At 45.1% G+C, this 24,840-nt stretch overlaps 1 protein-coding gene across 2 annotated transcripts in view; it reads right to left on the reverse strand.

Annotated features, from left to right (window-relative positions):
• Nucleotides 1-23,875, reverse strand: part of QRFPR (pyroglutamylated RFamide peptide receptor) — a 65,873-nt gene extending 41,998 nt beyond the window's left edge. Inside the window, exon 1 of one of the 2 annotated variants that reach the window (XR_005598710.1) lies at nt 23,494-23,875. Coding sequence is in view for 1 of the 2 variants with exons in the window: in XM_039539231.1 (XP_039395165.1) it covers nt 23,494-23,833 (340 nt within the window). In the remaining variant the exon portion in view is untranslated. The remainder of the gene's footprint in view (nt 1-23,493) is intronic. The other variant, XM_039539231.1, reaches the window with a different exon arrangement.
• Nucleotides 23,876-24,840: the final 965 nt, after the last annotated feature.

Consider the following 24,840-nt stretch of genomic DNA (forward strand, 5'->3'; position numbering starts at 1 on the left):
AGAGAGAGAACGTGGGTGAGGTAACAACTTTATTGAACCAACTTCTGTCCGAGCTTGAAAGCTTGCCTCTTTCACCAACGGAAGTTGGTCAAGCAAAAGATAGTATCTCACTACAGCAATACTGCAAACATGCTAAAGCATGGCAGTCAGGTTAGAACAAAGGGTGAATGGCCTGTGGAATGAGAGGGAATGCAAAGGAAACAACTATCCTGTGTATACACCTTCAAAAGAACTCTTTCTATGCTGCAGCTTTGCCCCGGCAAAAGCTAGAACTGGTCAGCCAGTGGTATAGCTGCACTGGTACAAATCCCTAGCATAGACAGGCAAAACTGCTATAAACTGGGATTTGCACCACTTTTTAGCCGGAGAGAGTTGGACCAGTGCAAGTTGTGGTTTATAGTGTCTTTGCCTGTTTACAATAGGGGTTTGCATCTCTGTAACTACACAGCTGGTCCAAATCCTCAGTGTAGATAAGGCCTACATTTTAAAAGTGGTACAGGATTAGCAAGAACTAAACCTGTTATCCCAAGCAGTGATTACAACTGTGAATGATTGTAAGAAAAACCATTGAGTAGATATGCCATGAGGGATAGACGTTCTTTTGGGCAGTACCAGAGTTCACCATGATGTGGTGGGAATCTGGTACATCAAGCCAGGCGCGCTAAAGAAACCTGAGAAACTACGGCTAGGTCTACACTGGGTGGGAGTCGACCTAAGATACACAACTTCAGCTATGCGAATAGCGTAGCTGAAGTCAGCGTATCTTAGATCGATTTACCTGGCCATGAGGACAGCAGCAAGTCAACTGCTGCTGCTCCCCCGTCGACTCCGCTCCCGCCTCTCGCCACAGTGGAGTTCCGGAGTCAACGGCAGAGTGATTGGGGATCGATTTTATTGCGTCTACACTAGACGCAATAAATCAATCCCCAATAGATCGATCACTACCTGCCGATCCAGCAAGTAGCGTAGACTCACCCTACAACAGTCAGAATCAAGGAAGTAGGAGAGAGAACAGTGAAACAAGACACGTGTACTAGAGATGGCCCTTCTGATGTGCTGCCAGCAAAATGAAAAGGTCAGAGAGAGATACAGAGACAGGCTGAGGGGAAAGGAGGCACACTTGAGAAATGTCCGAGATTTCTTGGTTTCTTCTAATGACACACAAGATTTGACACATACTATTTCTTTGTTTTAATTATCTCTTCATGTTCCAAATAAATCTTGTTTTACTGCAGTCCAGGCGCTCTTAAACTAAGATTGCCACACTGACCATCCTAGAGGGGTGAATAGCCTTTAATATGTCCTCACTGCAGAGTTAGCCCATGTTATAGTCCAGAGTTTCCCCTAACACTCATTCCATCCACACAGAGAAACAAGGAACCCAAGATTAATGCTGCTTTCAACTCAGGTTAGCAGGCATGACTGTGGGTGTAGGTTTGAGTCTGGGTTTTGCTTCAGCCCAGATTGGCAACATGCAGCATGCTGGCCCTCAGGAACTCCTCCTCCTCTTCTCCCCTCTCTTCCATTTGGAAGTGAAGTGGGGCAGGAGTATTGGTCTTAAGGGAAATCATTTAAGAAAAGCAGTGTCATAATCAGCTGAACTTCAAGGCATAGCACTCTGCTTTTCTTGACACTTGTTTTAAAGGCAGACCCCTTATAGCCTCCAGAACTGTGGGGGACAATTAGACTATATCTACACTACCATTTATGCCAGCATAATTTATGTCAATCAGGATGTGAATAAGCCACTCTTCCCCACCACCGAGTGATGTAAGTTACACTGACCTAAGTGCCGGTGTGGACAGTGCTGTGTCGGTGGGAGAGTGTCTCCCGATGACATACCGGTAGCTACCACCAGTCATTCAGGGTGGATTAATTATGTCAACGGAAGAGCTCTCTCTCATTGACTTAGAGCGGTGACACTAGCGAGCTTACAGCGGCACAGCTGCATCAGTGCAGGTGCACTGCTGTAAACTCTTTAGTGTAGCGATAGCCTTAGGGTCAGTGTTTTACTTCCCTCTTGCTTTTGATGAGAACAAGGCAGAGACAGCTTTTATTTGTCTTTTGCTGCCGTGTTTCCAACAGGCAAAATAGACCTTTTGATATGAGGAGGAGTGGGCACTCAAAGGTCTAACTTACCTAGCAACTGAGTGTTCCTGTCATCACTATCCATGGCAACCATTCTCACAAGGCACCAATTTACAAGGACTACACAGCTTGCTTATGTATTGTCCTAAATTGACAGAAGAATTCTAGTTTTAACTAGACATAAAGATGAATTACAGAGTAAATGTAATACCCAAGATTTTCTTTGAAAAATTAGAAAACCTTCTACTAGCTTTCTGTTGGCATTTAAAACCCATTGAGGTAAAAAACAAAATTCTCATTAGCCTCAGGAAGACTGAGACTGGGAGATCCAAACAATATTATTGGGCAGTTTACTTCAGAATCACTGTGGCTTAGTATAAAAGGAAAAAAGGTTTCCCATTAAATTCAGATCGGAAAAAAAGAGACTGTCCAATTTAAAATCTTTTTCTGCTCTTCCATGAGCTGAAAGGAAGGTAGAAAAACTTAAGCAACTTCCTGTAATGATGACATTAGGATAATGGATTTTAATTTTTAGAGAAAATGAGAAAAGTCAAATTACTTTGATTACTGAACACATACATTTTTTCTCCAGATGACTTAAAATAAAATAATTGGAAAAGTGGCCTAAATAGTAAGTAATCTAACCTATTATAGAAAATATTTTGAGACTGGAGATTTCATACACTGAAAAATACTTTAAAATTTGGAAAAGAGCAAAGGGACTTCTGAATGTCAAGTGTCACTGGCATAGAGTGGTGAATTCTTTTTAGCTGTGTGATTTGTTTCATAATGCACAATGCAATTCTGCTTATTGCGATATGGGATGTGTTTTTTATTTTATAATTTAATTTCTTAGTGTGTCTGCTTTGTAATTTGATGGCCTGAGTTTTTTTATTTAAACTGTTTTAAGTTGAGGCAAAAAAAGAGAAGTATATTGGCAAAGTGTATTATTAGGCTGATTTGTACACAATGTATGAATAGGATTTCAATAAAACTACCTTTTGAAAAAAGTTTAATCTTTTAAATCCTGTAATGATTCTGAAATCTTCATGTTGACATTCCGAAGACTCCAAAAGGCTCTAGGACTTTGGAAATCTCAACACAGAGATTACTAGAACTCCTGCATATTATAAATTATATTATCCTGGTGAAAGAAGACTTTTTCGTTGTTATTTATTATTAATAGTAATTGATGAGCTCTTTCTGACTCATTAAGTGTAAGCAGAGTATGCTTTTTTAATCTGACTTTAGGGCAGAAGACACACTAATATCCCCACAGTAGATGTCTTCTCATACAAGATGGAATGAAACAGTCTTTTTTTTTTCCTGATGTATATTTTGATAGACACAAGAGTTATGCTCTTTAATTTTCTCAACAATAAAGTGTTCAGTTGTGGTTTATGTGTTAGCCCACTTCAATCAAGAGGGGTTGAGTGACCATGATCAGCAAGGTCCCTAATTTCAGTGTATGGCATACCACCATCTCTGCCATTTTCAACAGAAACAAAATGTTCTCATATTCCCCAATCAGAAGGTTTCATTTCAGTTGAACATTAAACTGTATTCCCTATAGCATCATATTCTCTCATGGGATTTGTACTTCAGGTATCTCCTCATGACTCCATTCTTTCCTATGGGTCAAGCTTCCTGGCCAGACTGCATCTCCCATGATGCACCAAAAAGCTCAGTAAGAGGAGAGACCACACTGCATCGTGGGAAATTCCAAACCCGCTCTAATTTAGACTATCTGATGATCTAATCTGAGTGATATCTTGTAGATGGATCTTATTTTGTGAGCAAAGTTTGGATGAGTAACAAATATCATTCAACCCCCTGCTGATGGCCAGCCTATCTGTACTTGTTTCTTAGGAAAAGAAGGAATGAGAGCACAGAAGTGTGTCAAATGAAATACTGGGTACCTGCCTAGGAAAAATAGGGAATGCTATGATCCCTGGCATGTTCATTCCCAAGTGTGCCCTCCAGGGAGCTCAAGTCTCTCAAATGTTGTAGTTGTGGAAAAGGGGCTCTGTGATCTATCTAAATCTGTATTAGAGTCTCATGCCCTAACTGGAAAAGTTTTTGTCATTAAAAAAATATTTTCACTACAGTATATTCACTATGCTAGGATCATGGAGCATCAATTAAATTAACTGTCCAGATGTGATAAAGTATAAAGAATTGTACAAGGGACATCTTTTCTTTAAGAAGCTAAGAAAAAAAATACTGAATTGCTACTAAGGGATTGAGAGAAAACACACAAATTAATCAGAAGCGTCTAGGGCAGGGGTCGGCAACCTTTCAGAAGTGTTGTGCCGAGTCTTCATTTATTGACTCTGATTTAAGGTTTTGCGTGCCAGTAATACATTTTAATGTTTTTAGAAGGTCTCTTTCTCTAAGTCTATAATATATAATTAAACTATTGTTGTATGTAAAGTAAATAAGGCTTTTAAAATGTTTAAGAAGCTTCATTTAAAATTAAAATTAAAATGCAGAGCCCCCCGGACCAGTGGTCAGGACCCAGGCAGCGTGTGTGCCACTGAAAATCAGCTTGCGTGCCACCTTCGGCACACGTGCCATAGGTTGCCTACCCCTGATCTAGGGATTAATATTTGAAACACAGTTGAGCTAATGTTTTTTTTGATGGACAAGATGGCAGAGGGGGATTAGCAATGGGCTAGGGAGTCTCTTGCTTCCAGGTCCTAATCTAGCCTAGATCAGTACAAAAGCTGTTACCTGTTAAATGATCTATGCGGTGCATTTGGAGAATTCAGTCTAGTTATTAGTCAAGAGGGGTCATGGACCTAATCCAAACCCTATTGCAGTTAATGCTCCCTTTGAGCTCAGTGGCTTTAGATCAATCCTCATATCAAAAGTGATATTGTTAAATGTGCTTTCAGAGAGGCCAGTCATTGAACTGGCTCAGAAATCAAACCACCACCTCATGGAGCCCAAGTCAGGCTTGAGGCACGTAGCAGAGTACTGTGGGAAAGCCTGTGCTGCTGCAGTGTGTATGCAGAGAGAGACTTGTTCCAACAGCTATACCAGTCTGGCACCCTTCACAAGCTTTTTAAAATGTTTACTTACCGGCAAACAAGAGTCTGCTTGTACTTATAACCCAATATTTGTATGTGTATATTGGACAAAGTGTCCCTCTTACAGAGAGAGAGAAGACACGGGGTGACTGTTGAGGAGACTGAAGATCAACATGTAAAAGACTGTGGGGAAGAAGTGAGTTTTAAGTGTGGATATGAAAGGGGTATTCAGTAGCAGATTGTTTTATCCCACCTCTATGTGGTTTAGGGAAACAGATCAGAGAGGTGTCGAGTATCAGGGGGTAGCCATGTTAGTTTGTATCCACAAAAACAACAAGGAGTCCGGTGGTTCTTCTTCTGCATCTGAAGAAGTGAGGTTTTTTACCCACGAAAGCTTATGCCCAAATAAATCTGTAAGTCTTTAAGGTGCCACCAGACTCCTTGTTGTTTTAGATCAGAGAGGCTGAATTAGTAATTGTTTCTCATTATACAAATTCAAGTATGAGACCCTTCTATTTGTTACAAAGGTTATTACCATTTCTTAGAGGACACAATGATTTAGACAAACATTCAAGGTTATTATTAATAATAAAACAAAATTACAGACAAAAAGAGTTTTAGTTCCAACTTTTTCTGTGATCTTCCTTGTGGGGAGCAAGACAAACCTTACACTTTCTAGGACTGACACCTGTTATGTGCAGAGGTCACTCTTCTATAGGTAAGCTGGAACAGAAATAATAATGGTGCCTATCTAGTCACAAATAATTCAGAGAGTTTATGACAGCAAAGTTAGTTATAAAATGAATGAATCCTGACTGGGTTTTTTAAAATAGAATTTAACTGGTATTAGTCTGCAGTTTGCACATGTGCAAAAGTTAGAAATTCTGATCAAACTCCTGGCACAGACTGTTCTGAAAATGTCTGAAGTTTCTTCTTTACAACCTGTTTTATTATTCAGTCCATTCTCTGAAATAGTTCAGTTACACAAAAGATTAAGAATACATGAGGAGCTCTTTCAAACGAACATAAAACATGAAACTCAGTCTTTTTGTGTTTTAGAAAGTTTTAATATAAAGTCATAAAATGTGTCTTATTTAGAAGTCCTTCAGGACTTTTGTGTCTTTAAATTCAGGAAATGAATTTCATAAGTATATCCCATAAGGTCCATTGAAATTTAATTTCAAATGCACAACACTTTGGAAAATATTAAACAATTGTACTAATTTTTTGTTCTTATTTGTTTATATGTCATTGTTTATAGCCAAGCAGTATGAAAGAATTATGTGAAAGAATTGTGAATGTTTCATTTCCAAATGCTAACAAGAAAAAGAGTAATTTACAAAGCTTAAAGAAAGCGCTCGTTTGTATGATGCAAGGTAATTAGGGATAAAGACAAAAGAGTTTTTCTTTTAAATAAAAGGCATGAAGTAATGCAATTCTAAAGATGAGATTTTCAAAAGCTCTAATTTTTGACCAAATTCTGCTTCCACTGAAGTCACTGGAAGTTTTACCATTCATGGATTTTTAATATTTCTTAAGTATTTCGCTTATCTTTCAGTTGCCATCCCCTATAAAATATTCAGTGCTTATGGATAATATAATATAACTATAATCTATAATTCAACTGGCTTGATAATGACGTTTAAACCATTCATTAACGAAGCAATTAAGCAAATGGGAAAATTAACTCTGTAATTACTAAAACACTTAGCCAAGTAAAAATGCAAGTTGAAAGGGTTTCAATTTGTCACTTAATTTCTTTGCTCTCCTTATGTATGTGCAGTTTAAATACTGTAATTGACATAAATATATTGTATTTTGAGATTAAATAATATTTAAAAGACAAGCCTACTTTTCAAAGAGTTACGCCCACAGATATGAAACAAATATATCCAATTTAATATCATGCTCGTAGTGTCAGAGTTTCTCATTATTTAGCTATTTATTTATAATTTGGAATTCTGAATATATGAACAGTCCAGAGCACCATTTTCCTAGATTAGAAGATAAAGATTGGTCATATTACTGGTGATTTTTTTTGCAGGAAGTTCTTGGATGAAATATAGGTATCCCATTAGTTTGTACTTTCCTCAAGCAGAATGGACCATTTTCAATGTGGGGGCTCAGAATTCATATGGCTGGTATTTTTATGTGCCTCTCCCCCTCTGCCCCATGCAGAAAAAAAACACACACAAAAATCTGCTGGGGGACATAAGCCTCTTCCCTGTCAGCCCAGCCAGCATGTCTGTTCCAGTGTGCCTGGCGCAGCTTCAGAGATGAGGTAGGGGGCCTGGACACGCGTGCCTGATCACCATCGGGGGGGAGGGGGGCTGGGCGTACATGCCTGCCAACAAGCAAGAGAGAGAGACACTCTGCCTCTCTCTCTTGAGACTGAAGCTCGCTGGCATGGAAGGGTAGGGCTCTTTATTATGCATGAGCCAGGCTAGAGGCAGAAATGTAGCAGCCTGCCTGAGTTAATTAATCTCATTCTCTGAAGCACAAATGTAGCAGCCTGACTGTGTAGTAAGGTCGTTAAAATTGCTGTTAATGGTTAATTGATCTCATTATCTGAGGCAGAAATGTAGCAGCCTGCCTAGTAGTAATATTGTTAATGTTCATACTGTTAGTTAACTGTTTCCATTATCAGTCAATTCCCCAGGAGCATAAAACCTGTGAAAGTTTTAAGGCCTCTACACTGCCAGAGTGATGTAGGAAGATCTATGTGCTTTCTCGCTTTTTTCCTTATGCCAAAGTGGCACAATGGGGTTAGATTACAGATCAGGATTTATTTTACTTGCCCATTAAAAGAAAAAAAAAGGACAATCAGAACCTAGCACTTCCTAAAGTACCCAGCCAGATCCAGGATAATGACTAGCAAAACTGTATAACTTTAATGTGTGAAAGTCTGAGCAATTTAAAATGATTTTTTATTTTGATTTTTTGCTGTTTGGTGTTCTGTAATGTAATTTAAATAAAAATCTAGGATTATAACTGGAATGCAGGGTATTAGTTACCAAGTGTTTGTAACTTAACATTCATGTATTTAGGAAGTGCTGTATAGTTATTGTGACTTTTTTCTGTATTGTAGTTTAAATAAATTATCAAAACAATTGAAACCGGTGTGATTATACTGCATTATTTTGACAAATAAAATCTGCAGAATTTTGATTTTTTTGGCACAGAATCCCCCCAGGAATAGATAGTGTAGATTCCTACCCATGTCTGATCTAACATGTCAGTCATAGGAATGTTAGCTCAGATCAGATTTGGAATATACTTGATCAGATCAGTGCTTCATCTAGTCCCACACTATATGGTCAGTACCAGATGCCTCAAAGATGATGCAAGAAACTGCACCATGATCAACTGTGACATAAGAACACAGTTTCTTCCCAAGCCTGGTCAGTTTGAGGTTGGCTTACACTCTAAATTGCTCAGATCCCTATTTCTTACAGTTAATTAAAAAATCTACAGTTACATTAGATAGGGTATGTGTCTAATTCTTTTTTGAATTCTACTAAACTCTTTACCTCAATGCCTTGTATCAGAGTCAAAAAATAGTTTCCATTTGTAAATTTTTAATTTGCTGCCTTTCAGTTTTATCAGATGTTCCTTTGTTCCTGTATTCTGAGAAAGGATAAACTAAAGCATGTTATTTCCTTCTCTTTGCCATTCATTATTTTGTATACTTTTATCTTGTCCACACATCCCTTATTTGATTAATCTCCTCTCTAAATTTAACAGTCACAATCTTTTCAATCCATCTTTATATGAAAGTTTTTGCATGCTTTCAATCAGAAACAAGCATCTGAAAATACCAATCAACTCTGGTATACAGAAAGGGTGAATGATACTACATGAGTTCACTGGTACAAATGCCCATGAAATCACCTTGCATTTCATAGAACAGAGCAGATTATGGATTATCCTCATTCTAGAATAAGGACAATATAAACTACAATATTTTTCTACTGGGGAAGGGGAGGAGATGCATTTGTGTCCATGTCCTTACTTTAAGCTGCACACAAACAATTGCCTAATTTGGAAGTCATATCAACTTCCTCTTTACTTTGAGGTTTTTCAGCTAGCCAAATTCCTATTGTCTATTTATGAAGTCTAACACTGCACTTTCTAATACTGTCAATACACTAGGTCCAGTTAACTGAAAAAAAAGGAAGGGAGGAAGATGGAAAAATATTCAGTGCCACGTCCAATTTTAAGGAACATTCCAATACTAAGCATAGAGAAGTTTCTGATGCCCTGTACATAGGCATGCATATCTGCTAATGATGCCTGCATTGTGAGGGAAATCTCTTTGCACTACTGTATCAAAAAAGAGGGTGGTACGGTATTGTATTGTGAAGGTGCAATTGCTGGAAATGGGACGGCATATTGTCTAATGCAAACTGTTAAACCAAAGAGCAGAAAGCATCCAATAGCCACCCTAAACACAGACCTGGCTACTAAGTATAACCCTGGTGTCATTCCAGTCTTTTCATGCTATCAGGACAGTGGAAACTCCTAGGGAGTCTCTCTCCGATAACTTGCTTCTCTCTAAAGGTTTGTCTATAAAGTAAATTCACATCTAATCTTAAACCAAATTTAAAGTTGAGTAGTTACTCCTGATTAATGCCCTGTGTGGACATCTTATTCCGGAATAAGAGCATCCATACAAGGTGGTGATCAGGAATATCAACTTCCCATGTAAACAAGCCCTAAGAGAAGGTCCATGGCAGAGGAGCAGTGTCACTCCCAGAGTCCCTGGCATCTGTACTGAGGAGACTATCTTGACTGGGAGAGGGGAAATGCTCAGAGAAACCCTGCAGGGTACCAACTCCAGCACAACCAGGCCTCTTTCACCCGGGCCCCTTGCCAGTAACACCATGCCACAGTATTTAAAGCAATTTTCCATCCACCAACTCCCCCAGGCAGCAGCACAAAGATACTGCTGAGGGTTCCTAAGCAATTTCATACAGGAGCAAGTCTTGTGGAATTTTCCCCTATTGGGGGGAAACAGGAGGATCCCCATTTATAATAGAGTTGAACCTGAACTCATCTTTGTTTTGTTCAGATATAATACAGCATCACAAACAAGAACAATGTAAATCACCCCTTTCCTTCTACTTCGCTGAGTGTGCAGAGGACTTTGACTAGATAATGTGGGAGGAGGTAATGTACTGAGTTACTGTATGGTGACAGGTTTCAGGGGGTAGCCATGTTAGTCTGTATCAAAAAAAAAACAACAAAGAGTCCCTGTGGCACCTTAGAGACTAACAAATTTATTTGGGCATAAGCCTTTGTGGGCTAAAATCCACTTCATCATATTCATAGAGTAGAAAATACAGTAAGCAAGTATAAATATATAGCACATGAAAAGATGAAAGTTACCTTACCAAGTGAGGGGTCAGTGCTAACAAGGTCAATTCAATTAGGGTGGATGTGGCCATTCCCAGCAGTTGACAAGCAGGTGTGAGTATCAGAGGGGAAATTATTTTTTGTAGTGACCCAGCCACTCACAGTCTTTATTCAGGCCTAATTTGATGGTGTCAAGTTTGCAAATTAATTCCAGTTCTGCAGTTTCTCATTGAAGTCTGTTTTTGAAGTTTTTCTGTCAAAGAATGGGGACTTTTAAGTCTGTTATTGAGTGTCCAGGGAGACTGAAGTGCTCTCCTACTGGTTTTTGAATGTTCCAATTTGTGATGTCTGATTAGTGTCCATCTATTCTTTTGCATAGAGATTGTCAGGTTTGGCCAATGTACATGGCAGAGGGGCATTACTGGCACATGATGGCATATATCACATTGGTAGATGTGCAGGTGAACAAGCCACTGATGGTGTGGCTGATGTGGTTAGATCCTATGATACTGTCACTTGAATAGATATGTGGACAGAGTTGGCAACAGGGTTTGTTGCAGGGGTTGGTTCCTGGGTTAGTGTTTCTGTTGTGTGGTGTGTAGTTGCTGGTGAGTATTTGCTTCAGGTTGGGGGCTGTCTGTAAGCGAGGACTGGTCTGTCTCCCAAGGTCTGTGAGAGTGAGGGATCGTCCTTCAGGATAGGTTGTAGATCCTTGATGATGCGCTGGAGACGTTTTAGTTGGGGGCTGTAGGTGATGGCTAGTGGCATTCTGTTACTTTCTTTGTTGGGCCTGTCCTGTAGTAGGTGACTTCTGAGTACCCTTCTGGCTCTGTCAATCTGTTTCTTCACTTCCCCAGGTGGGTATTGTAGTTTTAAGAATGCATGACAGAAATCCTGTAGGTGTTTGTCTCTGTCTGAGGTATTGGAGCAAATGTGGTTGTATCTTAGGACTTGGCTGTAGACAATGGATTGTGTGATGTGGTCTGGGTGAAAGCTGGAGGCATGTGAGTAAGTATAGTGGTCAGCAGGTTTCCGATATAGGATGGTGTTTATGTGACCATCACTTATTTGTACTGTAGTGTCCAGGAAGTGGATCTCTTGTGTGGACTGGTCCAGGCTGAAGTTGACGGTGGGGCGAAAATTGTTGAAATCCAGGTGGAATTCCTCAAGGGCCTCCTTCCCATGGGTCCAGATGATGAAGATGTCATCACTGTAGTGCAAGTAGAGTAGGCGCGCTAGGGGATGAGAGCTGAGGAAGCGTTGTTCTAAGTCAGCCATAAAAATGTTGGCATATTGTGGGGCCATGTGGGTACCCACAGCAGTGCTGCTGACTTGAATGTATAAATTGTTTCCTGAAAATTTCCAGGCTGAGGCACCAGATAATAATTTAAATTGAAACAAGGGATCATTTACACCAATGCCACAACTGTAATCTATTTCCCACAATGTTTTGCAAGTAAAGGTAATTTGATAAATTTACCTTTGATAAAGTACTTTTAGTTTAAAGAGCAAAGGTTTTCTAGAAGTGATTGAATTTGCAATTCCAAAGTATAAATTAAAATCACTGCAGCATCTACTCTCCCATCATCAGACCTGCACAACTTTACAAGACTCCTGAAGCAGCGGGAGTTCACCAAGAGGGTCAAAAATGACTGTGACTATGGTTGAGATGGAGGTGTTCCCAGTTACTGACTTTATGGAGTTAATAGCTTTCTGTGACCACTTCACATCATCATGACAAAAGGTGGTAAATATTCAGCTTCCTGCAGACCACAACTACTGCATGTGAAACTGAAATCCAAGTTGAAGATGTTGCAATGTCAGATGACAATGGCAGAATCCTTCCCATCTCTGCCAGGATTAAATTGTACCCTAATAATGGGCTAAAATGGGAATTCTTCCACAGTTTCTTAGGCACATAGTAGAATGTTTAAAAAAAACAAAAAACCACACACATGCCAGGCATTGTAGAGAAAACAGACACTTGGCGATTTAAATTTCTTTTAAACTGATCTGCAGTTCAGTCCTCTATTCCCATCACTCCCTTTGGTCCTTGATACCAGTTATCTCTGTGTTCTTGGGGAACCAGGGCGCAGTATCCAGCCTGTTTGACTCCGTCTGATACCCCACCACCACTAGCAGCCTCTGCTTAAACCAAAACCCATCAGAGAAAAGACTTGCAGAGAGCAATGAAAAGCAGATGGGAGACAAACCTAGGCCCCTCCTGACAAGGGTGACAAGATTAAGACATCTCCATTAGCATACAGAATGAAGAACAGAGACAACTCCCCTAGCCTCATCTGCATAAAAAATGGGACAGGGAGACTTCTCCAATTGCATACAGAATGGAGAACAGAGAACCGCACTGAACTCTGGGACCAGAAAAAGCAGGGAAGCACTGCTTCATGGGAATCTCTGTTCCAGATGTTAATGAACCTATGCCTGCCCATACCCAGCTCAGCAGTTATCAGACCAATTCTAGTAAGGAATCCTTGATTGATATCCAAAATACTGAAGCAACCTAGTTGCTCCCTGGAAGAAAACACTATCCATAGCCAAGAGTGATCAGCTGCTATTGTCTAGCCTAAAGAAAACCCTTGAGTCATCAGTTTACCCATAAACAAATCAAGTGTTCTCCCTTGAACCATTGTATTTTCTCTACAAAAATCCCTACTCACCCTCCAGTAAGTGTTCTGATGCTTAGTTCCAAACAATGCATCAGTTCCACTGGGACTCCATCTTCTCCTGACTGATCATGCTGGGGGCCCTGCCTTTCTCCAGCACTCAGGACCCTGAGCTACCACCATCACCTGGAAACCCCGACCAGTTCAAGCCTCATGGAGTGGGTGAGATCCCCTTCTTTCCCTCTCTCTGTTTTCCTTTTTACCTTAGGTATTAACCTTTAATAATGTATGTTGTGTTGGTTTAGACTCTCCTTATGTAGTTACCACTATTATTCAATAAATAACTTTTATGGTTAAGTTGGTTGCTTCTCTCTCTCTTGCTGAACTTTACTCTTTTGTGTTTTTAGCTTTCCCCATTTACTCTGCAGCAACACTTCTTTCACCTAAGCTAAAGATCCCTGCAGCACCCAAAATACTGTGGGGTTTGCTTATCAAGTAGGTTACTGCCAGTACATTTGTGATGTGAGAGTGGGGATAGGGACGGGCTGAATCTGGGACACATAAGGGTGACAGCTTGAAAGTGCTGATTGACCCGGTCCGCTCAGACGTGCTCTGTTACTGTATGTGTGTATGTGTGTGTTTTCATCCAGTGCTGGTCTGGAGGAACCCAGCCCTAGGGAACCTAGGTCTTGCAGGATAGCTCCTTTGAGGGGGAACTTGCATAAGGGAGGAGTAGAGCTCCATATGAAAACACACATGACACAAGCAGTACATTGATAGAATTACAAACACACACACACACCAAAAAAAAAGAAAAAGAAAAAAGAGTAACCTGAATAAATGATCATACCCCAAAGTAACGGGCAAACCTGGTAACATCCTTACCATAACATATGCACCAGTATGTTTTGAGGAGGGAGCCTTATGGACTGAATGAAACAGGTCAGAAGTTAGTTCTCTCTCTGTTTGAGAACAGTCCACAACAATGGTCTAAATAAAACCAACAGTAGCTCAGATAAAGCAAGGTAACCGGCTTTATATCAGGGGAGGGAAGAAAGGGTGAAGTCTGTTCTTGAGCTTATATCAAGGATGTACAAAGCCTCAGGTACTGCTGCCACCCACCCTCACTGCTTTTTAAAAGAAATAAATGCAAAATCATAAGAAAAATTAAAGCTAACCAAAGCTAATTGGTATAAGACATCCCTCTGACTAAGATTGCACCCAGCATTACCATAAGATTTTGATGTGCTGTGTTAGGCAACAGTTCAGGTAGGCCAAGGAATACAGTCTACGTGTTTAGACAGCTGTTCAATGTACTGCAGCATCACAGTATGCCTCCACACTTGGAACTTTCTATCTTTTTTCCAACAGGATTAGATAATACGGTGGTAAAAACTCCTTCACTATTGCTGGTGGGTACAAATTTCCTAGTGTGGACAAGGCCTCTGACACCCACCTTTGTATCAATGACTTCCCACCCCTACACACAGCCTTTTTTCTAGTGGCCAATAGTCAGTTTTACCTTCTGGTTACTTGGATGTGAAAGTGTGTACTGCATGTGTTAATATTTTAGCCAGGAAGTTGTGTTTTGTATTAGCATATGGACAAAGATATTTGCTAGTATCCAGCATCTGTAAATAAGCTTATCACTGTTTCTGCCTACTCCTACAATGTCCTTTATATTTCAAACCCCTCTTTTTGACAGACCCCATCATCTCATTTTTCCATTCTCTTCTCATGTAACTCAGATCATTTCAAAGGCTCTTTTGAGTCTGCGTAGGCGTCAGCTAGTGTTCAAACTCTTTGGCATGCATCTTGTGAAACTTCAGCCTATTTGCACCCATGTTCTGTTCCCCCGTTGGGGTCTTTACTGTGTGGCTCTTAAATGTTAGAAAGAAGACAACTCCCCTGCCAGTCTCAAAGGTACACAAAAATTAGGTAAGTCCAAATTTTTCAATAATGTCCATTCAATCAAGTCCACCATCACACACATCTTTCAAGAGCTATAGAGAAAAAAACAGCCTGTTCCAGCACAAATTTATACAGGAAATTACACTCGGAATGCCACCCTCTTCAGAGTAAAGCTTGGGCAACTCTTTTTAGCAATGCATAGCACTGAAAACCAGCATGCAGCGCTGCAGAATGCTAAATAGGCAATTAATATCCAATGTGCTTTGAAAGGCTTGTTTACTGTCCTCAGACTTTCTGAATAGTCCACTTATGAACAGCAAGGACTCAGCTGGCAGCCAAGGTAGCCTGAAGCATGCACATACACATTGAAATGGCAGGCCAGGTTGTGACAGTAAAAAGCAGTGAGGCATGTATCTGTGCACCACTCCGATTACCAGTTATGCCTGTTTTTTCCATCCCTATCTTCCAAATGAGAGCACCGCAGAATAACGCCCACATGTAAGTTGGATTTGTGAGAGACCCAAAAAACTAGTTTGAGAAGTGGATAGACAGTAGAAAGTAAACAAAAATACAGACACAAAAGACCTTGGGAAGGGGGGAAAGCTACTTCCCATTTTCTGAGACGCTGGTCATTTGTAACACTACCATCTTAAATCACAGCCTCATTTTTCATAGTAACAAACCTCAAGTGGCAGAGATGCAGGTTGTGAATCATCCAGTCTCTCAGTCTTGCTAAAGGACACCATTAATTAAAAAAGTATATATATTTCTTTCTGAATTTCTCTTTGCCCACTATTTTATTTTGACAACACTTAAAGGTTACATATCAGAGAGGTTAGAAGAGAAACAAATCTCTCCTTGTGTTTATTCACACTGTGCATTTGGCAGTACTGGGTAGGCCGTGCTCCTATAACTTCTTAGCATATGCTCAATGTGCCTCAGATGGCACATGGCCAGGATTCATCACCAAATTTGGTCCAGTGGTTGGATCATTAGCTTCCCTGGCCCGGGCTCGGTACTGGCGAGGCGTGTGACATGAACACTGATCCATGCTATAACTGATTCTACCTACCCAGGCAGACCACTGTCAAAGTCAATAGGGCTCCACATGGATGCAGGTATCCACCCATGTGGATCCAGTTGTTGGATAGGGGCCAGAGTCACTGCCTTTTGTTTGACATGTGAAAACTCACTCTGAACAGGGAGAGAAAAAACATTGTAAAACCACACCAAAAAAATAGTCTAATCCTTTTTTTTAATCTTGCTAAAGCCGTGACTTCAGTGATATCATTTGGCAATGAACTCCACAGAATAATTGTGCAATGAGAAAATAGTATTTCCTCTTATCAGTTTTAAGCAATTACCTTTTGATTTCATTGAACATCTCCTTATTCTTGTACTGTGAGAGAGGATAAATAGAAGTACCTGATTTACCTTCTCTAGAGCAGGTTTTTCATAGATTCATGGATTCTAGGACTGGAAGGGACCTTGAGAGGTCATTGAGTCCAGTCCCCTGCCCTCGTGGCAGGACCAAATACTGTCTAGACCATCCCTGATAGACATTTATCTAACCTACTCTTAAATATCTCCAGAGATGGAGATTCCACAGCCTCTCTAGGCAATTTATTCCAGTGTTTAACGACCCTGACAGTTAGAAACTTTTTCCTAATGTCCAACCTAAATCTCCCTTGCTGCAGCCCATTGCTTCTTGTTCTATCCTTAGAGGCTAAGGTGAACAAGTTTTCTCCCTCCACCTGATGATACCCTTTTAGATACCTGAAAACTGCTATCATGTCCCCTCTCAGTCTTCTCTTTTCCAAACTAAACAAACCCAATTTTTTCAGCCTTCCTTCGTAGGTCATGTTCTCAAGACCTTTAATCATTCTTGTTGCTCTTCTCTGGACCCTCTCCAATTTCTCCACATCTTTCTTGAAATGCGGTGTCCAGAACTGGACACAATACTCCAGTTGAGGCCTAACCAGCGCAGAGTAGAGCGGAAGAATGACTTCTCGTGTCTTGCTCACAACACACCTGTTAATGCATCCCAGAATCACGATTGCTTTTTTTGCAACAGCATCACACTGTTGACTCATATTTAGCTTGTGGTCCTCTATAACCCCTAGATCCCTTTCTGCCGTACTCCTTCCTAGACAGTCTCTTCCCATTCTGTATGTGTGAAACTGATTGTTCCTTCCTAAGTGAAGCACTTTGCATTTGTCTTTGTTAAACTTCATCCTGTTTACCTCAGACCATTTCTCCAATTTGTCCAGATCATTTTGAATTATGACTCTGTCCTCCAAAGCAGTTGCAATCCCTCCCAGTTTGGTATCATCTGCAAACTTAATAAGCATACTTTCTATGCCAATATCTAAGTCATTGATGAAGATATTGAACAGAGCTGATCCCAAAACAGACCCCTGCGGAACCCCACTTGTTATACCTTTCCAGCAGGTAGCCTCTATCATGTCCACTCTTGTTCACCTTGGACAAGATTCACAAAGGGATTTAGGTACCTAACTGCCACTCAGAGGCGAAGCACAACCGTCGATAGTGGGGGGCACAATTTAAAGGTTCTGGTAGGAACCTGGCAGCAGAGGCAACGCATGGGCAAGGTATGCCATATTGCCCCGTGGGCTGCAGCCTGGCCTCACAGTCACTCGTTCCATTTTCTTCAGGGCAATGCAGAGCAGCTTCCCAGCACCTCCCAGCTCAGAGCCTGCTCCCAGCCTGTCCCACCTTTGTCCACAGACTCACGGTCCCATCAGCCTTTGGCCCCAGGATCTGAGCCTTCCCCCACCCACCCCAGCTCTATTCCTAGCTCCGTGATGGACTCTGTGAGCTTGGACAAGGCAGCTGGGCCCAGTTCTCAGGGTTGCAGGTGCAGCCCCTGAACACACACATGCCCGCACAGCTGCATGAAGTTAAATGCTAGGCCTCCCCCTCTCTGTAATGAGAAATCCCTGCCCCGCTCCCAGTGGTACGCTGCAGCTTGTAAAGCGCTTTGAGACCCCTGGAGAGATGCTCAGTACTGGGTTTACCATGGCGCCAGGCCCAGAGTCAGAAGGGGCCCCACTGTCTGGACCTGCTGCTCCAGCCCTATCCCCCGGCCAGCTGAGCCAGCCAGGAAAGCTGCCCCCACCCCTGCTCCGTGCCCGCCCCACCTCTTCCCACCGCTGCTCTGCCCCTGTCCTGCCCCCACTCCACCCGTTGCCCCTAAGCCCCCTCCCCTGAGCTACACATCCCAGGGGACTGCAGCAGGGGTCAGGCCCACCCTGCACTCACAGGGTGGCGGGAAGTGGAGGAGCGACCAGGCCCCAGCCCACACCACTCCGCTGGCTCCCAGACGCACCACCGGTGAGTGCTGGGGGGTGGTTCCCCTCTTCCCCCAAAGTCAGGGGAGCAGAGCAGAGTGGGCTGGGGCTGGGTCACTCCACTTCCCGCCGCCCTGAGAGTGCGGGATCAGGTCCGCCCTGCAATCACCGGGTGGCAGGAAATGGAGGAGCGACCCAGCCCCAACCCGCTCCACTCCACCAGCTTGTGCTGGGGGTGGTGGTTTCCCCCTGCCCCCCAAGCCTGGGGAGGAGATGGAGAGGTGGGGAAGGGGCATGGGATGGGGAAGAGAAGGGAACGGGGGAAGGGGGGCAGGGGGAAGAGGTGGTGGGAGGAAGGGTGTGGGATGGGGTGGAGATGGAGCAGTGGGGTAGAGGCATGGGATGGGAAAGAGAAGAGGATGGGGAAACGGGGGGAAGGAAAGGAGATGGAGGAAGCAGGGGGAAGAAAGGGGGTGGGATGGAGAGGAGATGGAGCAGTGAGGAAGGGGACATGGGGAAGAGGAAGGTGGGATTGGGGAGATGGGGCAGTATGGAAGGGGCATGGGGTGGGGAAGAGAAGGGGATGGGGAGATGGGGCAGTGTGGAAGGGGCATGGGATGGGGAAGAGGAGGGATGGGGAAGGGGGGCAGGGGGTGGAGTGGGGGCCGAGGGGGGGGCAGGGGTGGGATGGGGAGGAGATGGAGCGTGGGGAAGGGAATGGGGGAAGGGGCATGGGGAAGAGCCAGGGAGGAAGGAAGGGGGTGGGATGGGGAGGAGATGGAGCGGTGGGGAAGGGGCATGGGATGGGGAAGGGGATGGGGAAGGCGGTGTAGGGGGGAAATCTGAAGCCCAGCATGTGGCATCCCCTTGGCAGAAGCTGGGGCTCCCCTGTTAAGCAGGCCCATCGAACCCTCACCCTGACAAGCCCCACCTCCCCTGCACCTGTACCACCCCAATGAGCCTCCCAAGACACCCTCCCCACTGAGCCCCAACACCTTCACCTGGATGTCCTGCAAAGTCCCATTGCCCCTGCACCTGAAACCCCCCAATGAGCTTCTGTGCATCCAGATCTCCCACTGAGCCACCCGCACCCAGATTGCCCCACAGAGAACTCTCTTACCCCCACCTGGATGCTCCCACACTAAGTCCCTCTGCACTTGGATCCTGCTGCTGGGCTAGGCCTGCTCACCCGCACCTGGCACAGGGCACCGGGGTATTTCTAGGGCAGGCCTGGCCCTTGCACTGTGTAAGGGTCGGGTGCAGCCTCACTGCCGAGTCCCTGTCCGAGGGTGGGGTGGGGGGATGCTGCAGGGTAATGCTCTTTGCTCCTTGGGCTGTGCCCCTCCATCCTTCCCCCACCTTCAGCAGGTAGCTTGGGCTGTCCGGAGGAGGCCATACCCCTGTGCCCTGTCTGTAACCCTTGGCCCCCACAGTCAGCGGCACATGCAGGAGGCCACCCTATCTGGGAGATGCTACTGGCTATGTAGAAGGACAGACCATGACAGGAGGCACCTCCAGCCAAGGATGGCGTCGGTGCCACTGGCAGGGAAGGGAAGGAGCCAGGCTGCACTGGACGGACCCCTCACCACACTCTCCCTGGGCTGGGATTCAGTGTCACTTCCTCCTCCTCCTCTCTGAGAGAACCCAACTACCCCTGCAGGTTCCCAGGGGCCCCAGGGCACAATCCATCCTTAACCCCTTCCTGCCCATGCTGCAGCCAGGGGACAGGAGGCAGCTGGGTTATGCCAGTGGCCAGCAGCAGCCTGGAGGTGTTAGCTGCATTTTGGTGTTGCACAAGCAGGGAGGGATGTCTGCTTTCAGCTGCAGGGGGGAGGAGAGAAAGGATGAGCTCTGCAAAGACATGGGCCAAGGGCAGCCCCTGGGCAGGGCAAAGGGAATGTGGGCAGCAGTCCTCACCAGGTGGTTCTGACATTCTAGTGTGAACCCTGGCAGAAACCCAGGGGTGCATGTGACCCTACATGCCCCCCCACCCCACCCCACCCACACAGAGCCTCTGCTGCCACTTAAGGCACACCAACACCATTTTTTATGAGAAAGGGAAAATGGTGTTGGTGTGCCTTAAGTGGCAGCAGAGGCACTGACCTAACTAGGCCTCTACCTCCAAGAAAGGGTTCACAGCCATGAATTCCAAGCAGCAGGAGTGACCTCCTATTTGGCACTTAAGTGTGGGAGACCAGCTGTCCTGATATTATTGGGACCAACCCAATATTAGGGGCTTTCCTATATAAGACAAACTATTCTCCTCACACACACCCCACCCCGCCCTCCCCAAAAAAAGTGTCCTGATTTTTCACACTTGCTATCTGGTCACCCTATCTATCCTAAGTACCATTTGAGGGGCTGGACATAAGTCCCACCCCTCTCCTCAGCAATTCCTACTGGCTATCTTGGGTAACTCCCCATTCATTGTGCTGGCTTTTGTAAGTCCCATTCTTAGGGACTTCTTCACATGCATTGTATAAGGAGCCTAGGGGCCTAACTCAGGTCTGTTGGTTCCCCTAGGCATTAGGGGGCCTAAAAGTTAGTTGTTGCAACAATAAGTCTAAAGATATATCTACACTGCAAAAAAACAACAAACAAAAACAAAACAAACATAAATACCACAATAATGAGTCTCAGAGCCTGGGTCAATTGATTCAGGCTTACAGGGCTTGTGCCATAAGGCTAAAAAAGCAGTGTAGACATTCCCACTCAGGTTGGAGCCCAGGCTCTGAAATCCAACATGCATTTCCATTATAATCAGCATCCCTGGCTGCAGGGGCGGCTCAAGGCCCCAGCACGCCAAGCGCGTGCTTGGGTCGCCATGCCACGGGGGGCGCTCTGCCGGTCACCGGGAGGGCGTCAGGCGGCTCCGGTGGACCTCCCGCAGGCAGGCAGGACCTGCGGGAGGTCCACCGGAGCCGCGGGACCAGCAGACCCTCCGCAGGCATGTCTGCAGGAGGTCCACCGGAGCCGCGGGACCGGTGACCGGCAGAGCGCCCCCCGCGGTGTGCCGCCGTGCTTGGGGCGGTGAAATTGCTAGAGCCGCCCCTGCTGGCTGCCATTCATGGCAGAAACATCCCTTTTATTTCTTCACTTGCAATTGCCAAGATCAAAAGAGCAGAGACAGCGCATTGAGCCTCTTTCTTCAGAATTGTTGTTTAGTAGCACTAGTGCATCTGCCTGTCCTTTTCTTTAACTTCATGTCTCTGCAGTTCTATGTTGTGACAACAATATACACTCTAGACGTCCACTGAACTCAATGGGAGTCTGCCCTGTGGTCCCTCACCCACAAGAGTCAAGTAAATACTAAAGACAGTGCCTTTGTACACTGCTCTTAACTTTCACATTCAGATCGTAACATGAAAACTTTCAAAGCCCTGCAGTTTGTGAACATTTATCTATTTCACACATTCATCATGTTATCTATGCACTGTAAAACAAAAGTAAAGCCATTTATTAAAGAAATTTAGTCTGTGAAACACCTTTAAAAACTAAAGACACTTTGTCCTAAAGTATAAATGAGCTGACTTGAAGAGGGGCTTTTCCTCTCCTCATTCTATCTGGTCGGTGACTTTGGACAGCCCCAAATGAATGGGACATCCTGTAATACAATCAACCAAAGGACCCATTTTTGCTAACAAAGGCAAAAAGGACCTGATTTGAAGCCTATTCACATCAATGGAACTGACTTCAACAAGCTTTGGCTCAAACCTTCTTTTGTACTTGTCAGCATGAATGTATCCTTGGAACAAAAAACTACAGGATACATGTGTCATGTCACCACCATACTACATCAAAAATTCTGCTTACTGCAACTTTCACCAGAATCTCAAGACACAGCTGTTTCAAGTTGAATACAATCTGTTAATTTAGTCCAATGGTGATGTGATCTAGCAGTTCTTGAAACTCTGCAGAATAAGGAGTACACTGAAAATTTAGATTAATGGGTCAGATTTGTAGATTCAGAGCCCTGTCCTAAAATGCAACAACAGACTACAAATGAGAAGGCAAAAGCAACAGCTCTAGAGTGAACCAGGAAAGCTATCTGTTGTGAACAGAGACTTTCAAAGGTTTGAAGCATCAGTTCTGAGCTATGAAAGTAGCAGAGCTTTCACACTAGTAGTGATACCAATGGAGCATTATAAAGTAATGTTGCCAGATCCCCTAATACAAAAGATTGTCAAGAAAAAAAAAACGGCTGCCTTTTCACAAGGAGATTGCTACACTCTGCCTTGTCTAGTCAAAACAACCCATGTGTCCTAAAGGAAAAACAATTTCCCAAGAAAACATAAACCCTAAAAACCAGGCGTTGTGTCAGCAGTTAGGAAGGGGGGCAGCTAAATAAATGCCTGCCTCCTTTTGAGAGACAAGGTGGGCGAGGTAATATCTTTTATTGGACCAACTTCCTTTTGCTGAGAGAGACAAAGCTCATCTTCAGAAAAAGATCTGAAGAAGAGCTCTGTGTAAGCTGCAGGGCTGGCTCCAGGCACTAGCTTAGCAAGCAGGTGCTTGGGGCGGCCACTCTGGAGCTGGGCAGCACGTTCAGGTATTCGGGGGCAATTCGGTGGAGGGTCCCTCACTCCTGCTCAGAGCGAAGGACCTCCCGCTGAATTGCCGCAGATCGAGACCCCCGCCTCTTTTGGGAGGGGGACTGCTTAGGGCGGCAAAACCCCTGGAGCCGGCCCTGGTAAGCTGGAAAGCTAGTCTCTCTCCCTAAGGGAAGCTAGTCCAATAAAAGTTATCACCTCACCCTCCTTGTCTCTCTAATACCCTGGGACCAACACACCTCTACAAGTAAACTGCAGGTCACCTTTTGACTCATTCTGTACACAAAAGGCATTTGCAGGTTGCTTTAAAGATGAGAGGTGCCAAATAGTGGCATCTTCCCGGGTGACACAGCCCACTCCTTAGTCCTGTGGGACCAAAGCGTCATTTCCCCCGCTCTGTTCCTCCGGCAGAGCTCTGTTGCAGCCAGGTGCGCTTGATGGGACAGGAGCGAGCCCAGCAAGCAGGGGAGTGGGTGGGGGAAAGAGAGATGCGAACTCCCGGGCGCCCCGTCCAGGAATGAGCGGGAGGGAGGGGGCAGAGGCAGGGCTCCCCGTGCAGGAGGGGCTGGGTCCGTCCAGAGATCCCCGGCCGGCTCGAGGCGGGAGCAGGGGGCGTACTCACCCCCCAGCCAGTTGGAGGAAATGTTCTGGAGCATGGTGACGGGCACGCAGAAGAAGGCGATGAGCAGGTCGCTGAGCGCCAGGGAGCAGATGAAGATGTTGGTGACGGTCCTCATGGCTTTCCTGCGGGTCACCACGTAGAGCACCAGGCAGTTGCCGAAGAGCGCCAGGGCGAAGATGAGCACGCAGACGAGCACGAAGGCCAGCTTGGTGCGGCCGGGCAGCTCCGGGATGTAGACCAGCGGCTGCAGCCCGTAGAGCGCGATGAACTGCTCCCGAGTCACGTTATTGTCCCGCAGCAGCCGGGCGAACTGCTCCGGGGTGATGTTCAGGGACCGCATGGCCGCGGCCTCCGGGGCGCTGCTCTCCGCCCGGGGCCAGGCGGCAGCCCACGCTGCCTGCCAGCGCCTCCGGGGAGCGTCCGGCCGCTGGGCACAGCGCGGAGCTGCCCGCCCCTGCCAGGCTCTCCAGGCACTAGGGCTGCTGCGCTGCAGGGCTCTGCATGGCCAGTACCCCTGCAGGCTAGGGGCTGCCTCGGCCACTCAGTCGGGGGGGGCACGGGGGGGAGGGGAGAAGTAACCCTTCCAGGTCCAAGAACAATTGAAAATACTCCCGGGCTGAGCCGCTATTTGCTGGGAAAGAAAGAAACTAAGCGAACAAGGGGGAAGAACGGAGGAGTGACATTGACAAGAGGCGACCGCTCCCACTAGCTCCTGGTCCTTGGTTTGAATGTAGCCCAATCTGGGGGCCACCTGGGCCGTCTCCCTTTAACGAGCCGGGAGCGGCCACAGCAGAGGAGAAAATCCAGCCCAAGGCTGAGAGTTTCCAGCCAAGCTGAGAAGTGTAAGCAGCGCCGGCTGGGGCTTTATCTGGGGTATCAGCCAATCAGTGCACTAAGGCGCCCCCCCTTTAACGCCCACTAGGCTCCCCGCAGTTTCTAGCCCCCTGGGGGAGCACCTGTGGCCGCTGGCGTTTGCTGCCTTCGCGGGAAGGGGGCTGCCAGGCGGCTGAGCTGCTCCCTCCTTCGGCAAGACCCTGGCCGGGAGGGGGCGGCGAAGGAGGGAGACCTGGAGTCTCCCCTGGGGTTAGCCGATCTGTTCTTTTGCTTTCAGGCTTTGCCTCGTTGTCGGTTAACAGCGACCTTCAAATCATCGCCTGGGAGTTGGCCAAGTTTGTATGATCGTTGCACATCCCCGTGGTTAAAGGCTTTAAAACACTGTGCAATACACTCAAGGAAAAATAGCCACTTACCTGAGTCCCCCGTAGGGTGGTTCCGTGCTCCAGTGCAGTCCCATGGCTGGGGCTTCACAAACTGCACAACCCCCTTTACACTTTGAAACAGTCATTG

The sequence above is a fragment of the Mauremys reevesii genome, linkage group 5 (genome assembly GCF_016161935.1).
Source record: "Mauremys reevesii isolate NIE-2019 linkage group 5, ASM1616193v1, whole genome shotgun sequence".
NCBI lineage: Eukaryota > Metazoa > Chordata > Testudines > Geoemydidae > Mauremys > Mauremys reevesii.